The sequence below is a fragment of the Erinaceus europaeus genome, chromosome 4 (assembly GCF_950295315.1).
Source record: "Erinaceus europaeus chromosome 4, mEriEur2.1, whole genome shotgun sequence".
Lineage (NCBI taxonomy): Eukaryota > Metazoa > Chordata > Mammalia > Eulipotyphla > Erinaceidae > Erinaceus > Erinaceus europaeus.
Genome location: NC_080165.1, coordinates 132946914 through 132965589, shown reverse-complemented (window position 1 = coordinate 132965589; position 18676 = coordinate 132946914). Strand labels below are relative to the sequence as shown.

Below are 18676 nucleotides of genomic sequence, written 5' to 3'. Positions count from 1 at the left end.
TACTATATTGGAAAGACAGGTTTTCACACATGGTACCACTCTTCATATCCCCTACAACCCATACAGAATAAGGCTAGACATATTCTAGATAACTTCCAGATACTTTTTTTTTTTTTTTTTAAAGAAATCTTGGAAAGAAATTAAGTGGGCCAAAAGGTTGTTTTCCCTTGAGAGCTAGGTCCCTCCTCAAAAGTTTTAATGGGATTATACTCCATTAAAATAAATGTAGACTATTTTTCATTACTTTTGCTGCTAAGCAAGGGATTAGCCATATGATACAAAATTATGCAGTGCCTTCATATTTAAAACTTTTTTATACTGCACTTTCTAAAGCTATTATTTGAGGAAGGGAAAAGGACATTTGTCTGAATATGGGTTCTATGTTGTATATATTTCCTGTCATTCTAGAAAAGTGAATTTGTGAAGCAAAATTTTGGTGAATGTTAAACTTTGAAATTTAATATACCATTATTAAGATACTATCCACTAACTAGTTCATAGATTTTACAAATAAAATATGTCCAACTGTTAAAACTATATGAAGAAAATTTTCACTTTTGTTTAACTGCAATAAAAATGTTAAAATATTAAAATGAAAATAAAATATTTTCCAACAATAAGCGCAGTGATTAATATAAAAAGAACAAGATATGTGCTTATTAGAAATAAGGCATATATAAGCTAGACTACCAAATAAAAGTTTACTGTCACATTTTTATTCTGATTAAAATAGTTTGTATTTACATCAGAGGGCTAGGTTTTTATATCATTTTGTAGACAGCTAAATTTCTCTGAAATTTGGGGTTTAAAAACTTACCTCTTCTTAAATTTTTGTGTTCTGTAGCTTTTTAATTAATGGTTGAAAATAGGTTTCTAATTCCCAACATCAGGAATTAAGAAACTAGCACAGAAGTTTCTCCTTTGTAGCCTATTAGCCTCATTTATAGACACTGAGTATTAGAAGTATTAGAACTGGAAGTATTAGAACTGTTTTCCTTCCTTTTGGTTATAGTAAATAGCTGTGTCCAGAGAAGATAAACATGAACAAAATTATTTGTGTCACAAAAGATAAGCAATTAAGTCACTGGGAATGAGAATGTCATTTGAACTGAGACAACTTATTCAGGAAGTTTTAGGAGTGCACATTCACTTGTAAATTTATAGCCTTATAAAAATTCTAGGTTGCTCTATATTCTTCCCTTCTGGTTTTATTTATAGTTATGGTTTGTAGATTAGCAAAATGTACGGCAATAGTTCCAAAATATTTACAATAATCTGATTTATTATTATAGAGGCATTGTGTATTTATATATACACACAAAAATATATATATACCATACATATATGCTGCTACTCTACTAGCTTCCCCAGACCAGTTTAAAAGAAAAAAAAAAAAAGACTTTATTAGAGGAGGTCAGCAGCACTCAACTATCTGTACACTTTCTCTACTGCTGTTCATGGTGTCCCCATGTGGTGCTAGGGCTGGACCCCAGGGCTCTGTGCACACTTTACTGCGTAAACAAGCTATCTCCTCCTCCACCCTCCAAAATTTAAACATTACCTCGGAAATGCTCTGTAATTTTTTTTTTTTTTTTTTTTTTTTAAGCAGAGCACTGCTCGGCTCTGGCTTATGGTGGTGCAGGGGAATTGAAGCTGGGATTTCGGAGACTCAGGCATAAGAGTCTCTTTTCATGGCCACTACACTATCTACCCCCACCCTTCTGCATGATTTCTTGAGAAATACCTTTGTCTTTGTGGATACTGGTGTGCAGATGAAGTGTGCTTCAAACTTACTTCAATATCCTGAGGTTTCAATATCCTCCTCAGTTCATAGGTTCCTTCTCATCAGTGTTTTGGGTACTGTTCATTCCCATTAAAAACTTGAGAACCACTTAGAATGGGATTATCATGATGTAGGGTCACTGATGATGCACTTACTGTTTTTTTTTTGTTGTTTTTTTTTAATATTTATTTTATTTATTCCCTTTTGTTGCCCTTGTTGTTTTATTGTTGTAGTTATTATTGTTGCTGTCGTTGTTGGATAGGACAGAGAGAAATGGAGAGAGGAGGGGAAGACAGAGAGGAGGAGAGAAAGATAGACACCTGCAGACCTGCTTCACCGCTTGTGAAGCGACTCCCCTGCAGGTGGGGAGCCGGGGTTCCAACCGGGATCCTTATGCCGGTCCTTGTGCTTTGCGCCACCTGAGCTTAACCTGCTGCGCTACAGCCCGACTCCCTGCACTTACTGTTTTATGATAAGCTTTGCAGCTTCTCAGTTTTAAAAGAAATCTGCCCTCTTATGCTATGGTCTTGTCAGTGTTTCCATTTTATAAATAAAAATTAAAAAAAAAAAAAACTGAGGGAGTCGGGCGGTAGCACAGCAGTTAAGCGCAGGTGGTGCAAAGCACAATGACCGGCGAGAGGATACCGGTTCAAGCCCCCGGCTCCCCACCTGCAGGGGAGTTGTTTCACAAGCGGTGAAGCAAGTCTGCAGGTGTCTATCTTGGGGCCTGGTGGTGGCGCACCTGGTTGAGCGCACATGTTACAGTGAGCAAGGATCCGGGTTCGAGCTCCCAGCCCCCACCTGCAGAGGGAAAGCTTCATGAGTGGTGAAGCAGGACTGCAGGGGTCTCTCTCCCTATCTCTCCATTCCTCTCAATTTCTGGCTGTCTCTATCCAATAAAAATAAATATTAAAAAAAAAATCTGAACCTAAGTTAATAAATATTAGCCTCCCTTAAACAAGTAGGAAATATTTTCCCAAGCAAAACAATGTTTTTTTTTACTAAAAAACACTTTTTGGCTTCATAATGATTTTTTTTTTTTTTTTTTTTTTTTTTTTTAGTGATTTTCCCCCCTAAAGTTACTTTTAAAATGTTGACATTCTATGGATAGTTAATACAATGTATGAATGACACTCCACATTTTAATGATATATACTTTCCATACACTAAGACAGATTTTCTAAGAATTTTCAGTAGGAGCCTTTAAGATCTGTGATCTTGAAATATTTTACTATGCCATCTACTTTAGTCAAGATTTTTCTCCTATAATTATTCCAACATTTCCCCCCTAGATCTTCATCAAGTGCCAAGTGATAGATAACTTTTCCTGTATAAATAGGTTTAAGAGTTACATCTAGAGAATGGGAACACTGAATAGAATCATTCAAAACCAAAAGGGAAGGAGATCACTGGGATAAGTTTTTCAGGAAAAAAAAGTTTAAGTGAAATTTTAAAATTTGTCAGAGCTTCAAAAGTAATGATAGATACTTAGCCTAATATAGGGCAGTAATTCTAAAAAAAATAGTTTAAAACTTTTATCCAGTTACTGTTTCAAAAGAAAAATTATATAATACCTGCACTAGTTGATCCAATTCCTGTGGTAAGCACAGATCTTGGTGTAATTTTTGCTGCATACTTGAGGAATTGAGACTTCCCTGTGCCAGGATCCCCAACCAATAAAAGATGAGATTCACCTAGAAAAAAGTAAATGCATTTAATTCCTGTGAATAAGTATACATAATCAAAAAGAAGACAATCCCTTTAGAAAATCAACACAGGGCCTGGGTGGTGGCGCACCTGGTTGAGTGCACATGTTGCAATGCGCAAGGACCCGGGTTCAAGCCCCCAGTCCCCACCTGCAGGGGGAAAGCTTTGCTAGTAATGAAGCAGTGTTGCAGGTGTCTCTCTCTCCCATTTCTACCACCCCCTTCCCTCTCAATTTCTGGCTGTTTCTATCCAATAAATAAAGATATAAAAGAAAAAAAGAAAATCGACACAGTTTAACTTATTTTATGTACTGCTCCCTCATGCGAGAAAGATTGTTTTTTTCTTCCCAGAAATGTCTTGTTTAAATAGCTGGGCATGTCCCAGATATCTTACTGTTTGTTTGTTTTTTCATTTATTTGTGATTAATAGTGGATTCCACAAGAAACCCATCACCAAAGTTCTGTGTCCTCACTCTCCCACCTCCCAAAGATAACCTACCATAGTTTCAAGGAAGAATTTAACTTGAATTTTTTTAGGAAAATTAACTTTTCATAAATATCACTGAATGATTTCTGCATTTAATATTTGAAATCTAGATCCTATTTATGAGCTATTTCCAGTATTAACTTTTTTTTTTTTAATTTTGGCTTATGTTTCTGACTTAACTTTTAAATACAAAGGGAATAACCAAGACTAAATCTTACCATACAAGTGCTTAATATGATTAAAAAAATTTTTTTTTCTTGGTGGGGGTTAATGGTTTACAGCAAATAGTTTCGATACATGTGTAAAATTTCTCAATTTTCTGCAAAACACTCTCAACCACAGCTTAGGTCCTCCACCATCATCCACCAGGACCTGAACGACGCCCACCACCACCACCACCATCCCCCCACACACACACACTATCTCTCTTTTTTTTCTATCTCTCCTTTATTTTGGTGCAATACACCAAACTCAGTCTAAGTTCTTCTTTGTGTTTCCCTTTTCTGTTATTTTTCAACAATGTGGTTGCAGACATTTGTTTATAAACATGCATATAAAGTACTTTGAAAACACAGTTTATATTATTAGTGATTTAACACTGGTAATACGATTTTATTTAAGCGCTTTTGAATGTTTAGGATTTTATATGTACTTTATAAATATCAGATGATCTATGATTCCAACAGCTATCTGGAAATCTTTCCATCTTATGCAAACTTTAGTGATTTAATGAGTTATCTAAGATGTAATATTTTTCAAATACAACAGATGAGCATATGACTATCCTGTGATACATACTACTCACAGATAACATTTCCTCACTAATGTTTTGAGTACTTTCTAAATATATTAATAAGGCATTCCAGTTTAAGCTCAAGATTTAGCAGAGTGCCTTATAAATAGCAGTGGAGAAAAAGTATGTATGAACCTTGTAAGTACTATTCTATACTATATGATACTGTTCAGAATTTCAACTAAGTCTGATGTAGTCTCTGGTTATTGTGACCCTCACATTGCTTACATAAGGGCCAGATAAACCTATGTAATGCTAGATTCAGGTCATTAGTGTGCAACCCACAAAGGACTTCTGTGCCACCTGGGCATAACTGCATGCTTAGAGTAGTGTTTGCCTGAATGCATGATTTAGGGCATCTCATGGCAGATGGCACTTTGGCTACCTACTAGCAGAAGAGTTATCAGCAGGCAACTGACTTGAGAGCAGCTGTCTGAAATATACTGACAGTCACAGATGGAAAGATATGATGTGAAGTCATTAAATAGCACTATTTCTTTTTAATTTTTATTATTCATGATTTTGACAGTAGTTTACAAAAATATAAAATGATGGGGATGGTTGTGCAACCATGTATGTGTAAGGCACAGAACCTTACCTCTTGATAACCACCATAGTTCTCACAGAGCATAAGACACACAGTTTGGTTACTTTTTTTTTTTTCTTTTGCAAGTTACCTTAATTCCATATATGAGCAAAATCATCTGGTTGTGTGTTTTAACCTCTTATTTCACTTATCATAATCACCTCCAGTCTTATCCATTGTGTCCAGGACAATACAGTATTTTTTTAAATTACAGAATAGTACTTCATTGATAAGACATCTCATCATTTTCTCGTATCCAATCACCAATCACAAACGTATTTAGGCTATATTTTGTTATCTATATGTTGGCTGTTGTGAATAGTGCAGCTATGAACATCAGGTTGTGCATATACGTTTAATTAAGTATTTTCATGTCCACTGGATATATGCTTAGGAGTGGTATTGCTGGATAAGATATTTCCATTTTTACTTAAAAGGACTCTCCACTGTTTGCTGCCAGAATAAAAAAGCATCATTTCAAATGAGTCTCCTGGGAGACAAGGGGATTCAATGAATACAGACAATAGATAACAAAGATTTTATTTTGTGGGGCCAGGTGGTGGCGCACTTGGTTGAACACATGTTAAAATGCACAAGGACAAGGGTTCAAGCCTCCAGTCCTCACCTACAGGAGAAAAGCTTCGAAAGTAGTGAAGCTATATTGTAGGTGTCTCTATCTTTCCCCTTTCTGGTTGTCTCTACCCAATAAATAAATAAAGATAATTTTTTTACAAATTTAATTTAAAAGTCAAAGATTTTATTTTGTAGAACCTTTATAAGCTGTAGCAAAGATAATGTTTGTTGAAATATTTTGGATTTTCTTTTGTCTTTGGAATTCTGGGAAGTAGCTCCTAATACACTGATTGATAGATTCAGAATTAAACATTTTTTACAAATTTAATTTAAAAGTCAAAGATTTTATTTTGTAGAACCTTTATAAGCTGTAGCAAAGATAATGTTTGTTGAAATATTTTGGATTTTCTTTTGTCTTTGGAATTCTGGGAAGTAGCTCCTAATACACTGATTGATAGATTCAGAATTAAACATTTTTTACAAATTTAATTTAAAAGTCAAAGATTTTATTTTGTAGAACCTTTATAAGCTGTAGCAAAGATAATGTTTGTTGAAATATTTTGGATTTTCTTTTGTCTTTGGAATTCTGGGAAGTAGCTCCTGATACACTGATTGATAGATTCAGAATTAAACAGACGATATAATACATGTCAGCTTTGAAAGATACAACTTACAGAATAAAGTTCAACAAGCAATTTTCACTCAATTCAACTCCTCAAAAAATCTGAGCAGGTACTAACCTCTGACCCGTGTTCCTGTAGCATCAGTCCTTTGAATCCCACCGGCCAGCACCATGGCTACAGCAAGCTTTACTAGATGCAGCCCAAAAACTTGAGGGCACAAGCTGGCCAGTATTTCATTCCTTCCTAGGGATAGTAGAAAGATACCAAGTTTACAAACAATTTTTAAGAAATCCTAACGGGGCAGGTGTTGTTTTCGACGGGTTATGTTGTTTTCGCCGGGCTGGCTTCACGGGCGGGTAACAGACGACCAGGGACTCATGGTTGAGCTGTAGGCAGTATCTCTTTATTCATGCAGGACGCAGCACAATCTAAGACGAGCTAAGCTAAACTCAAGGTACAGTACTCTAAAACTCACAATGCTGTCTTTATATATACTTCCCAAGTAGGGTGGAAACAGGATGTGACATAGAGAGGGTGGAGAGAAGTGACTGGTGAAAATCAGAGTGTGACAAAGAAGGGATCAGGGTGTGACAAGGAGGGGGGGTGGAGCAAAAACATATCATGAAACAGTGGGGACTGAACCAATGCCCTGGAGGGAGGTGCTTGTTAACAGCGGTTATGTAAATAGAATGAAGTGGTTATGTAAATAGAATAGTGTTAAGCAGGGGGGATTTAAACCAAAAGAAACAGAAGGAGTCTCATGCATACCAACAGGCAGGTTGGTGGTGCACCTGGTTAAGTGCACACGCAAGGACCCAGGTTCAAGTCCCTAGTCCCCACCTGCAGGGGAAAAGCTTCTGGAGTGGTGAAGTAGGGCTGCAGGTGTCTCTCTGCCTCTATCTCTCCATCTCCTCTCCGTTTCTCTATTCAAAAATAAAATTAATAAAAATTTTTTTAATCCTAACATTTTCTTGTTCAAACTGATAATTCTGTAAATACACTGTCATATACAATAGTGAAGAGGACCATTTGCAAATAGCTATAAGAATTGCTATAGCGGGAGTCTGGCAGTGGTACAGCTGGTTAAGCGCACGTGGCGGAAAGCGCAAGGATCAGTGTAAGGATCCCGGTTTGAGCCCCCAACTCCCCACCAGCAGGGGAGTCGCTTCACAGGCAGTGAAGCGGGTCTGCAGGTGTCTTTCTCTCCCCCTCTCTGTCTTCCCCTCCTTTCTCCATTTCTCTCTGTCCTATCCAACAATAACGACATCAATAACCACAACAATATTAACAAGGGCAAACAAAAGGGAAAATAAATATTAAAAAATTTTAAAAAGAATCACTACAGCTTTCTTTTGGTCCTAAGAATTCTTTATTAGGGAATCAGGCGGTGGCGTAGCGGGTTAAGCACACATGGTGCAAAGCACAGGGACTGGGCTCTTGGCTCCCAGGCTCCCCACCTGCAGGGGAGTCGGTGAAGCACGTCTGCAGGTGTGTCTCCCTCTCTGTCTTCCCCTCCTCTCCGTTTCTCTCTGTCCTATCCAACGACAATAACAATAATAACTACAACAATGAAATAACAAGGGCAACAAAAGGGAACAAATAAAAAAAATTAAAAGTTCCTTATTAATGCAATGAGATAAAAACTATTCTTTTATTCCTGGGTGTTACCTGCCTGTTTCTATAAATTCGCCTTATGTTGAAAGGGACAGACCCTCATTCTCCATCAGGTCAACATGATCCCTTAAAAATAAGGCCAGCAGGAGTCGGGCGGTAGCACAGCGGTTAAGCACAGGTGCAGGTGGTGCAAAGCACAAGATTTTGTTATCAAGGTATTAAAAAGAACATGAGTCCACAAAACGGCTCGCTTGGACAGAGTATTGTTTTCCTGTGTACTCAACCCAGGTTCAAGCCCAGCCCACACCACACTGAAGGAAGCATTGGTGCTGTGATCTCTTTCAATGTCTGCTGCTTTTTCTTTTTACCAGAGCACTGCTCAGCCTGGCTTATGTTGGTGTGGGGTATTGAACCTGGGATGTTGGAGTCTCAGGCATGAGTCTTTCTGCATAACTGTTAAATCTCCCTTACCTTGCTTCTGCTTCTTTCCATAGAAAATAAATAAAACATAAAAAGAACACTGTAAATTACAACTCTGGCAATCAAGCTAGAGGGCTTGATCTATCATTTAAGTAGGACAGTATCTCTCTCTTTTTCTTTTTACCAGAGCACTGCTCAGCTCTGGTTTATGGTGGTACAGGGGGACTGAACCTGAGACTTTGGAGCCTCAGGCATGAGAGCCTATTTGCATAACCGTTGTGCTATCTACCCCTGCCCTAGTATCCCTATTCTCAATATGTTAAACCAAATCTGAGGTCTGCCTGTTCTATTCACTAACAGTGTGTATTTTGTTCAATCACTGGCCTAATTAACTCAGAGGCTTTAGAACCTAGGACATTGCCTAAGCCTTTCCTGAGCCTGTCTTAATGTATGAAATCATGATATCATATGAGTATATTTGTTATTAGAAATTAATATCCACGTGGTGGTAACTAATTTAATGTATTAGGTAAGTAATGTACTTTTATCTCTTGAGCCAGCCCTTTTGTTGCAGTGATAATCTTTTGAGGAGGAAAATCGTACAAGCACTTCTTTAGCTGATGAACTTTTTTAAAACAAAACCATGGCAAGTTGGGCGGTGGCGCAGCAGGTTAAGCGCACGTGGCGCCAAGCGCAAGGATCGGCGTAAGGATCTGCGTTTGAGCCCCCGGCTCCCCACCTGCAGGGGTGTCGCTTCACAGGCGGTGAAGCAGGTCTGCTGGTGTCTATCTTTCTCTCCCCCTCTGTCTTCCCCTCCTCTCTCCATTTCTCTCTGTCCTAGCCAACAACATCAATAACAACAATAATAACTACAATAGTAAAACAAGCAAGGGCAACAAAAGGGGATAAAGAAATAAAGAAAATTTTAAAAAATGATGGGGAGGGGCTATATAAAAAGGCTACTTAAGCCACCTAAGGAATGTTTAATGAATTTGCTTGTCATCTTTGCACAGGGGCCATATTAATCTTGTATCATTCCTACTTTAGTGTAGTCCTGCCGGAATAAGCACTTTTATTTTGTTTATAATGATTTTATTAATCTAGAGCTGTCAGGGAGCCCCCCACCCCCCAAGCACTGTTCAGCTCTGGCTTATGGTGCTGCATGGGATTGAACCCTGGACTTTGGAGCCTCAGCCATGAGAGTCTCTTTGCATAACCAGAGTACTATCTACCCCCAAAATAAGCACTATTACAAAAGCCTTTTTTTTTTTTTTAATTAACTGACAGAAGAAAACAACAAAAACAGACAAACAAAACAGCAATAAGTCATTGCCAGAGGAAGTCTGTCTCTCTTCTGGGGTAGAAAGTCTAGTGAAAAAAATAAAGAAGTTACTTGGATTTAAGCAGTTAAGAAAGCTGTTATGGGAGGTAAGTATATTTTGATGGGATATAGGCCTTGATTACACATACCAAGAAAGCAGGAATTTCTCAGAAAGACAGAGTAGTAGGGAAACTGATCTGGAAGACTTTCAAGACCAAACTTTTAAAGAAGCAGCTTTTGTGGAGTAAAGGTGGATTCAGTAACTAAAGTGCTGACAGAAAGCACATTGGTAAAGAGCATAGGTTTTGGTGTCATCCTCTATTTTAATACCAGTTTTCTGACTTGGGCTTTTTTTTTTTTTTTTTAACCTTTCTGCCTTTATTCTCTCTATATAAAGTGGAGATAAGGGTATTTAATATAATTGCTAAGAATCAAATGAGTTTAAGTGTAGCACATTAAAATAATTTCTGGCTCATAATAGGAACCATTTTTAGCTCTATTTTTATTTTTTTTATCTCAAGATTTCCTCACATTGTAGTCAACACTAAGGATAAACTGTTACACAAGTCTGAAGGACTAAAGGAAAGGGCCTGTCGCTCGTAACTTGTCTAAAGTTCATGGAAGAGACAACACTGGGAAAAATACTGCTTACTCCATCTTCTTCTTCCTTCCATCCCAAATTTGTTTCTAGACTATGAATGTGTCTATGGCCAAGTGATTCTACTTTGGCATTGTCCTTTCTAATTCCAATAAAGAGAGTTTCTTAGGTAAATGTCAAATACCTTAAAATGAGACAAATGGACTAAGAGACCCTTAGGCTACAACTTCTGTATCTGGTTTTCTATCAAAAAAAGACAACTAGCAATGGAAGAGATCCCTGATGTCACTTGGTCAAAACTGAAGTGTCTGCCATTCCCATCACAACCCACAGTATCAGGTCTTAGTGAACTTAGTCGACATCTAAAGGCTGAACAGTGTGATAATATCCAGAACTAGACAGCAAAATGAAGACACCCTGTTAGTTATAGCCCCTACCTTCACCCACCCCCAGCATGCTCACTTACATTTTGAAATGGTTAAATATGCCATACTGGGTACTTGGGAAGCTAAGAGAATCCAGTCATACTTGGGGAAAAAAAAGTTGCCTTGTTTTCTCTCTTTTTTTCTTACTTACATTTCTCACACAAAGTTACTATATCCCTTTTATCCAGGGAGTGAGTTGTACAGCTGTAGCCTACTAATTTAAAAACAAACAAAAGTTTTAATGGCCAGCAGAAAAGCATTTGTCATGGTCTGGTTAGAGCACTGGATGAGGCCCTTCCTTCACTGTTTCTGGGCACAGCTACACTGGCACTGGAATTAAAAGGAAACGACTGATTAAGGGAAGAGTTAAGAGTTTTATGTAAGGGCCTGATTCTCAGAAACAATTTGTTAAAGACTTTCTTTAAAAAAAATTTTTTTTTATTTGCTTATTCCCTTTTGTTGCCCTTGTTTTTATTGTTGTAGTTATTATTGTTGTCCTTCTTGTTGGATAGGACAGAGAAAAATGGAGAGAGGAGGGGAAGACAGAGAGGGGGAGAGAAAGATAAGACACCTGCAGACCTGCTTCACTGCCTGTGAAGCGACTCCCCTGCAGGTGGGGAGCCGGGGGCTCGAACTGGGTCCTTGCGCTTTGCGCCACATGGGCTTAACCCGCTGCGCTACCGCCTGACTCCCCTCAGAAACAATTTGAAGTAGCATTCATTTAAAAGTAAACAGATCTTCAAAAGGCTTGCTTTAATAAAATCACAAAATACAGAATTTCTGTTCTGTGTAGATTATATGCAAAGAATGATCAGAAACTAATACATAAAGTAATATAAAGCACTGCCTATATTTAGGTATGTGAGAGCCTTGTTTTTCTGAAATGGTATTTGTCTAGTTCAAAATGTGATTTAAGAATGAAGTAACAATATGTGTTAGATTTTAGGTGGAGTTTATTGATGGTTATCTATTCTTGGCTTCAGTATACCTTTCTAAGAAGATGCCACCAAAGAAAAAATTTAGACATTTGAAGATAGAATTGATGTTTTATACATTTTTAAATAAAAAATGTGCTGGACCCAAAGGCTGTGATGTTTTAATATATTTAATTATATCTTAGTCTCATAGTTATGTAATGACCAGACTTATTTTGTATCTTTCTTTTTTTTTTTTCTTTCTTCCTCCAGAACATTGCTCACTCAGCTCTAACTTATAGTGGTGCCAGGGACTGAACTCAGGAAATAAGACAGAAAAGACTGCTCAAAAAGGGTTTCAGTGGGAGACGACAACTAGCAATACTAATGCTACTACCCTTTAAACTCAGTCGCTGAATTGTGCAGTATAGCAGTCTGGCAGTGGCACAGTGGATACAGCACTGGACTTTAAAGCAAGAGGTCCAGAGCTGAATCCCCAGCATCACATGTGTTGGAGTGATGCTCACCTTCTTTCTCATTAATCTTTTAAAAACTTTTATGCAAGAAGCTGGGTAGTAGCATATCTGGTTGACCGCACATACTACTAAGCACAAGGACCTGGGTTTGAGGCTCTGCTCCTCACCTGCCACCTGCAGTGGGGAAGATTTAAGAGCAGTGAATCAGGTCTGCAGGTGTCTGTCTTTTCCACTCAATTCTCATTCCCCTCTCAATTTCTCTCAGTCCTATCTCATAGAAAAAAAATAATAAAAAGGAAATAATGGCCTCCAAGAGTAGTAGACTTGTGTAAGCACTGAGCCCTATCATCAGTATCCTTGGTAGCAATTAAAAAAAAACAACAAGCAAACTAATGTTATAAATGTGGTCGCTCTGTGAAGTAGCTGCAACACCAAACTTGCAAGTATGAAGTTCCAAGCTTGATCCCTAGAACCACACGGGCGCTGAGCGGCAGGGAGGGCAGTGGGCACGGCTGGGGAGCACGCAAATACACAGATCACTGCATATACTCTGTCGCTAAAGCTGACCTCAGCACTGTGCCAGGACTTCCATCCATGGTTGCCTGTATACTGCGTCACCACAGAACTGCTCTGCATTAATCTTTTAAATTTAATAATCATGTAGCATATAAGATTGTTCCTTAATCTCAGGCAATATATAACTACTAAGTAAAATGCCATTAGCAATTACCACTTTATACCCTTAAATCACAAACTCTGGCCAAAGAGACAGTGAGGCTATAGCATAGCAGAATTGAGTTTCTGAGGCCCCAGGCACCACCATATGCCAGTGTTGAGCAGTGCTCTGGTTTCTCATAAAAATTGTTTGTTTGTTTGTTTTTTTCAAAAAGTGACAAACCTGCAAAAGGATTGCTCTTATAGGATTTCCAGAAATCTTCAAATTCCTTTCGAACTTCTTCATCCACAATGATCCCTGCAGAATGTTCATTGTTCACTTGAACATAATTGGCTTTCAGAACTATCTCCACTTCACAGCGCACATCTTGTTGAAAGGGCCTCCACCTTTGCATCACCACTCCATAAACTGTGAGGTCATCACCTGAGTAAAAGCACCAAGCTGAGTCCCGCAGTAATATACTGCATGTACATAGCCATGTGACAAAGGGCCGGAAATACAAAGTCATTCACCCACTAGGGGATAGAATGGCATACACTCAGGCCAAAAACTATTTGGGGCCATGAAAATGCACACATTTCTAATTCTTTTTTGAATGCACTTGTTCCTGCCCAACTAAATACTAAAGTCAGTATTACGCCTCATGACAAATCACACGAAATTACTACCCTTCACATGGAAACTAGTTTGCCAGACTTTTTATTCACTGTTGTATTGAATGGAATGTTTATCCTTTCAAAATCTCCATAGTTCTCATTTAAATGAGATGAATTGTAGCCTAAGGTTAAACTAGTCCTTTTGGTGTTAGGACAGGAGACTTTCTCAATCTTTTTCTTTTTTTTAAACTTTTTTTCCTTTTTGCCATTTATTTATTTATTTATTTCCCACCAGGATTACTGCTGGGGCTGTGCCTACGCTACCCTTGTTGTTATTGTTACTGTAGCCATTGATGTTGTTGTTGGATAGGAAAGAGAAATGGAGAGAGGAGGGGAAGAGAAAGAAAGACACCTGCAGACCGCTTGTGAAGCGACTCCCTGCAGGTGGGGAGCCAGGGGCTTGAACCGGGATCCTTTCGCTGGTTGCTGCACTTTGCGTCACGTGCGTTTAACCCGCGGCGCTACCGCCCGACTCCCGACTCAATCCTTTGATGACCGATACTAGTTTATGTATTTAGTTTATATATTTATTTTAGTTGGTGACATTTTACTCGGTTCCCCTGCGCCCCCTTTAATGAGTCACGAGTACATGGACTACTCCAAAGCTTCTTCCTATAAACTGTAAATAGGATAGATTAACTGCTATTCCTTTCTTAGTTGGCTAACTTCCCACTGAGGAAACAAATACACTTGCTGGGCAGACTTCAATTTTTATAGATTTTTCCTAAGAAACCCTGGGTAGTCTATAGGCAAATCCAAACAAGCATCTGTGCTTATGAGTTACAGTTTGCTGTATCAACTAGCAAATATATATGAACAGCTCTCTCTATTTGGAACTGGAGGAAATAGAGTCAAAAAAAGAAAAGGTGGGGGTCGAGTGGTAGCGCAGCAGGTTAAGCACACGTGGCACAAAGCTCAATGACCGGCATAAGGTTCCGGGTTCAAGCCCCCAGCTCCCCACCTGCAGGGAAGTGGCTTCACAGGCAGTGAAGCAGGTCTGCAGGTGTCTATTTTTTCTCCCCTTCTCTGTCTTCTCCTCCTCTCTCCATTTCTCACTGTTCTATCCAACGACGACAGCAATGATAACCACAATAATAATAACAACAATGATAACAACAATAACAACAAGGGCAACAAAAAGGAAAGAATAACCTCCAGGAGCAGTGGATTCATAGTGCAGGCACCGAACCCCAGCAATATCCTTGGAGGCAAAAAAAAAAAAAAAAGTATAATCCGAAGCCCCAACTATTTCAATCTAAGTTGCTGGATAAACCCCAAACCCAATCCTGGCATTTACATTTTGTACAACAGACAAAATGAACTAATGTGCAAATTATTTATTTCCAAGGCTGTATCATATATATATATATATATATATATATATATACTGATATAGAATGCTATCATTCTAAAAACACAGCCATTCGAAAAACATAAAGATAGCACAGGAGAAACTGAGATGGAAAGAGTGATGGAGAAAGAGAGACAGACACCTGCAGCACTGCTTTACCACCTGTGAAGCCCCCCCCCATGGGTGGGGGCTGGGAGTTTAGACACAGGTCCTTGTGCACGGTACTGTGTGCACTCAACTGAGTGTGCCACTACCCAGCTCCTCAGTGTCATGTTTTATTTTTTTTCCCCAATAAAATATTTTCCTACCATTTCTTTGTAAAAATGATCATTTAAAGTGTTAGCAGTTCCACCTATAAGATGTAGGTCAATACCAGGCTCACACTTCCACAAATACTTTCATCTCATTTTTCACTAGGCTTTCTAGTAAAGACTGTATAGCGTCTTGTTATTAATGCAGGCCTCAGAGGGGCCTGGCGGTGGCACGCCTGGTTGAGCACACATGTTAGAAAGCGCAAGGACCTGGGTTTGAGCCTCTGGTCCCTATTTGGAATGGGAAAGCTTTGCAAGTGATGAAGTAGTGTTACAAGAGTCTCTGTCTCTCTCCATCTCTATCACCCCACTCCCTCTTGATTTCTGGCTGTCTCTATCCAATAAATAAATAAAGATAATTTTAAAATTTGTTAAAATATTAATAATAGTAATTTAAGCCTCATAATGGCAGCAGATCTGAACAATCTACAGTGTTCCAGACAAATCAAAGACTCTGCCCCTCAGAGATTTTCCAGAAATCCTTTTCTCTGTGTCTTTCTGAGTTATGCATGAGTCTTTAAGCTAATCAGACAGTCCCTGTGCTCTGCATGGCCCCTGTCAGCTCAGGGGCATCACTGGGGCTCGGCGCCTGAACTACAAACCCACTGCTCCTGGAGGACATTTTTTCTCTTTTGTTGCTTTTGTTGTTTATCGTTGTTGTTATTATTGTTGTTGTTGTTATTACTGTCATTGTTATTGGATAGGACAGAGAGAAATCAAGAGAGGAAAGGAAGACAGAGAGGGAGAGAAAGATAGACACCTGCAGACCTGCTTCACTGCTTGTGAAGTGATACCCCTACAGGTGGGAGCAGAAGGCTCAAACCGGGATCCTTGTGCCAGTTGTTGTGCTTCACGCCACGTGTGCTTGACCCACTGCACTACTGCCCAGCCCCTCTTTTATTTATTTATTTATTTATTTATTTATTTGAGTAGAGCTAGAAATTGAGAGGGGAGGGGAAATAAGAGTGGGGAAGAGAGAGACACCTGCAGCTCTGCTTCACTACTTGTGAAGTTATCCTCCTACAGGCGGGGGCCGGGGGCTTGAACCTGGGTCCTTGGGCATTGTAGCATGGACATTCAACCTGGTGTGCCACCACCCAGCTGCCTCAGTTTCTTTCCTAGTATCATCCCCACCTGCACACTAGACTATGTTCTCAAGGTGAGCAATGTAACTTACACACTTCCTTGCTAGTGATCTTGGGAAAGTTTTTATTGTTATTATTTTTTTTATTCTGCAAGGATTGTTTTGTTACATGATTTAATATTGATTTACAAAATTATAAGATAATAAGGGTATATATACCTTGGGAGTCTGGCTGTAGCTCAGCGGGTTAAGCGCAGGTGGTGCAAAGCACAAGGACCGGCATAAGGATCCCAGTTCGAGCCCCCAGCTCCCCACCTGCAAGGGAGTCGCTTCACAAGCGGTGAAGCAGGTCTGCAGGTGTCTATCTTTCTCTCCCCCTCTGTCTTCCCCTCCTCTCTCCATTTTTCTCTGTTCTATCCAACAACGACAACATCAATAACTACAACAATAAAACAGCAAGGGCAACAAAAGGGAATAAATAAATATTTTTTAAAAAGATCCTACACCTTTCCCACCAACAGAGTTCTGTGTCCTTATTCCCTCCATTGGAAACTTCAATAGTTCTCCCAATGTGATCTTGGGAATGTTAAAAAAAAAAAAAGTCTTTCCTAATCAATACCTCGAACCTTCCATACAACTACAAAATTCAATTTTGGGGGGTTTGGAGGTGGGGATGGAGTGAAGATAGGCTCAAACCTTGGGACTCATATCTGTAAGCATGTACTATATCACTGAGTCCCAGCCTTGGCCCCTTAAAAATTAGTTTCTCACCAGATTTGCAGCTGTCTACTAAGTCATCTTCCAGGATAACCTTCATGGATCGTGGAATGCTTCCAACAGATAGTCTTTGAACCTAGCAAGGAACAGGAAGTAGATGATTCTTAAGTAAATAATGACTAAGAATTCAGAATTTTAGCAGAAAACTATTCTTAGAAATAGGAAACATGCTTTCCATTTCTCTGGTACCATTACATAATTTAATTATGATGGGCGTTTACAGTGTTTTATTAAAACCAGTACTATCAGATTAAGAAACCAAAAACACCAATATGCAAAATATCTCCAAATATAATTTACTTGTGGGTGGTAAAAATAAACACATTCAAACTACTCAATGAAGTAAAAAAGTTACTTCCCTAGTGGAGGCAGTTTTCTGATTTCTATTCCTACCACTCTATTTCTTTGCTAACTACTAAGTAACAAAACCTTGGCCTTACACAATGGCCAATATCCAGTAAGTTATTATATTACACAATGGCCAATATCCAGTAAGTTATTATATTTCCCAGGCTCTTTTGTATCTGGAAGTGGTCACATAATTAAGTTCTGATCAAAGTATGAGCAGTCATATTGTGTGGTCCGGGAGGTGGCGCAGTGGATAAAGCATTGGACTCTCAAGCATGAGGTCCTGAGTTCAATCCCTGGCAATTCATGTACCAGAGTGATGTCTGGCTCTCTCTCTCCTATCTTTCTCATGAATAAATAAATTCTTTAAAAAAAAACTGAGCAGTCATATTGTGGGAGACTTTGAGGAAGACAGGTAGAAACTTGGGTTCAAAGGCAGATGCTTTTGCACATCCCCCATTTCCTGTTATCTGATTAGATACATATGTGATGGAGCTGAAGCCACCATTTACACCATAGATAACCATACAAGCCAGGTGTAGACCCCCCCAATTAACAGAGTGTGTGTGAGGGGCCAGGTGGTGGTGTGTCTGGTTAAGCACTCACATTACAGTGCACAAGGAACTAGGCTTGAGTCCCTGGGCTCTACCTGCAGGGAGAAAGCTTCACAAGTGGTGAAGCAGGGCTGCAGGTCTCTCTCTACCTCTCTCTCTATTATCTCCTCCTCCCCTCTCAATTTCTTTTTTTTTTTAGTCTATTTGTTATACTTATTTTCTTTTTGTTGCCCTGGTTTTTTATTATTGTTGTAGTTACTGTTGTTACTAATGTCATCGTTGTTGGATAGGACAGAGAGAAATGGAGAGAGGAGGGGAAGACAAAGAGGGGGAGAGAAAGTTTACACCTGCAGACCTGCTTCACCGCCTGTGAAGTGACTCCCCAGCAGGTGGGGAGCCAGGGGCTCAAACTGGGATCCTTAGTCTGTCCATGAGCTTAGCGCCACCTGCGCTTAACCCACTGCGCTACCTCCTGACTCCCCCCCTCTCAATTTCTGTTTCTATCCAAAAAAAAAAAAAGAAGGGATGTGTGCACACACACGTATGTGTAAATATATTTATCTCCAGATGTTAAGAATGATGTAGAAAGGCAGAAAGATT

The 18676-nt window shown here is 39.1% G+C and overlaps 1 protein-coding gene and 1 pseudogene across 4 annotated transcripts in view; both read right to left on the bottom strand.

Moving 5' to 3' along the window:
• MCM9 (minichromosome maintenance 9 homologous recombination repair factor) overlaps positions 1–18676 on the bottom strand; it is a 94621-nt gene that overhangs the window by 64083 nt on the left and 11862 nt on the right. For 3 of the 4 annotated variants that reach the window (XM_060190549.1, XM_060190547.1, XM_060190545.1), the window contains exons 4-7: positions 17169–17250; positions 13218–13418; positions 6669–6794; positions 3358–3477 (exon numbers count right to left, since the gene is read on the bottom strand). In XM_060190549.1, coding sequence (XP_060046532.1) covers positions 3358–3477; positions 6669–6794; positions 13218–13418; positions 17169–17250 — 529 coding nt within the window. The remainder of the gene's footprint in view (positions 1–3357; positions 3478–6668; positions 6795–13217; positions 13419–17168; positions 17251–18676) is intronic. The other variant, XM_060190546.1, reaches the window with a different exon arrangement.
• LOC132538469 (U6 spliceosomal RNA) lies at positions 9554–9653 on the bottom strand (annotated as a pseudogene).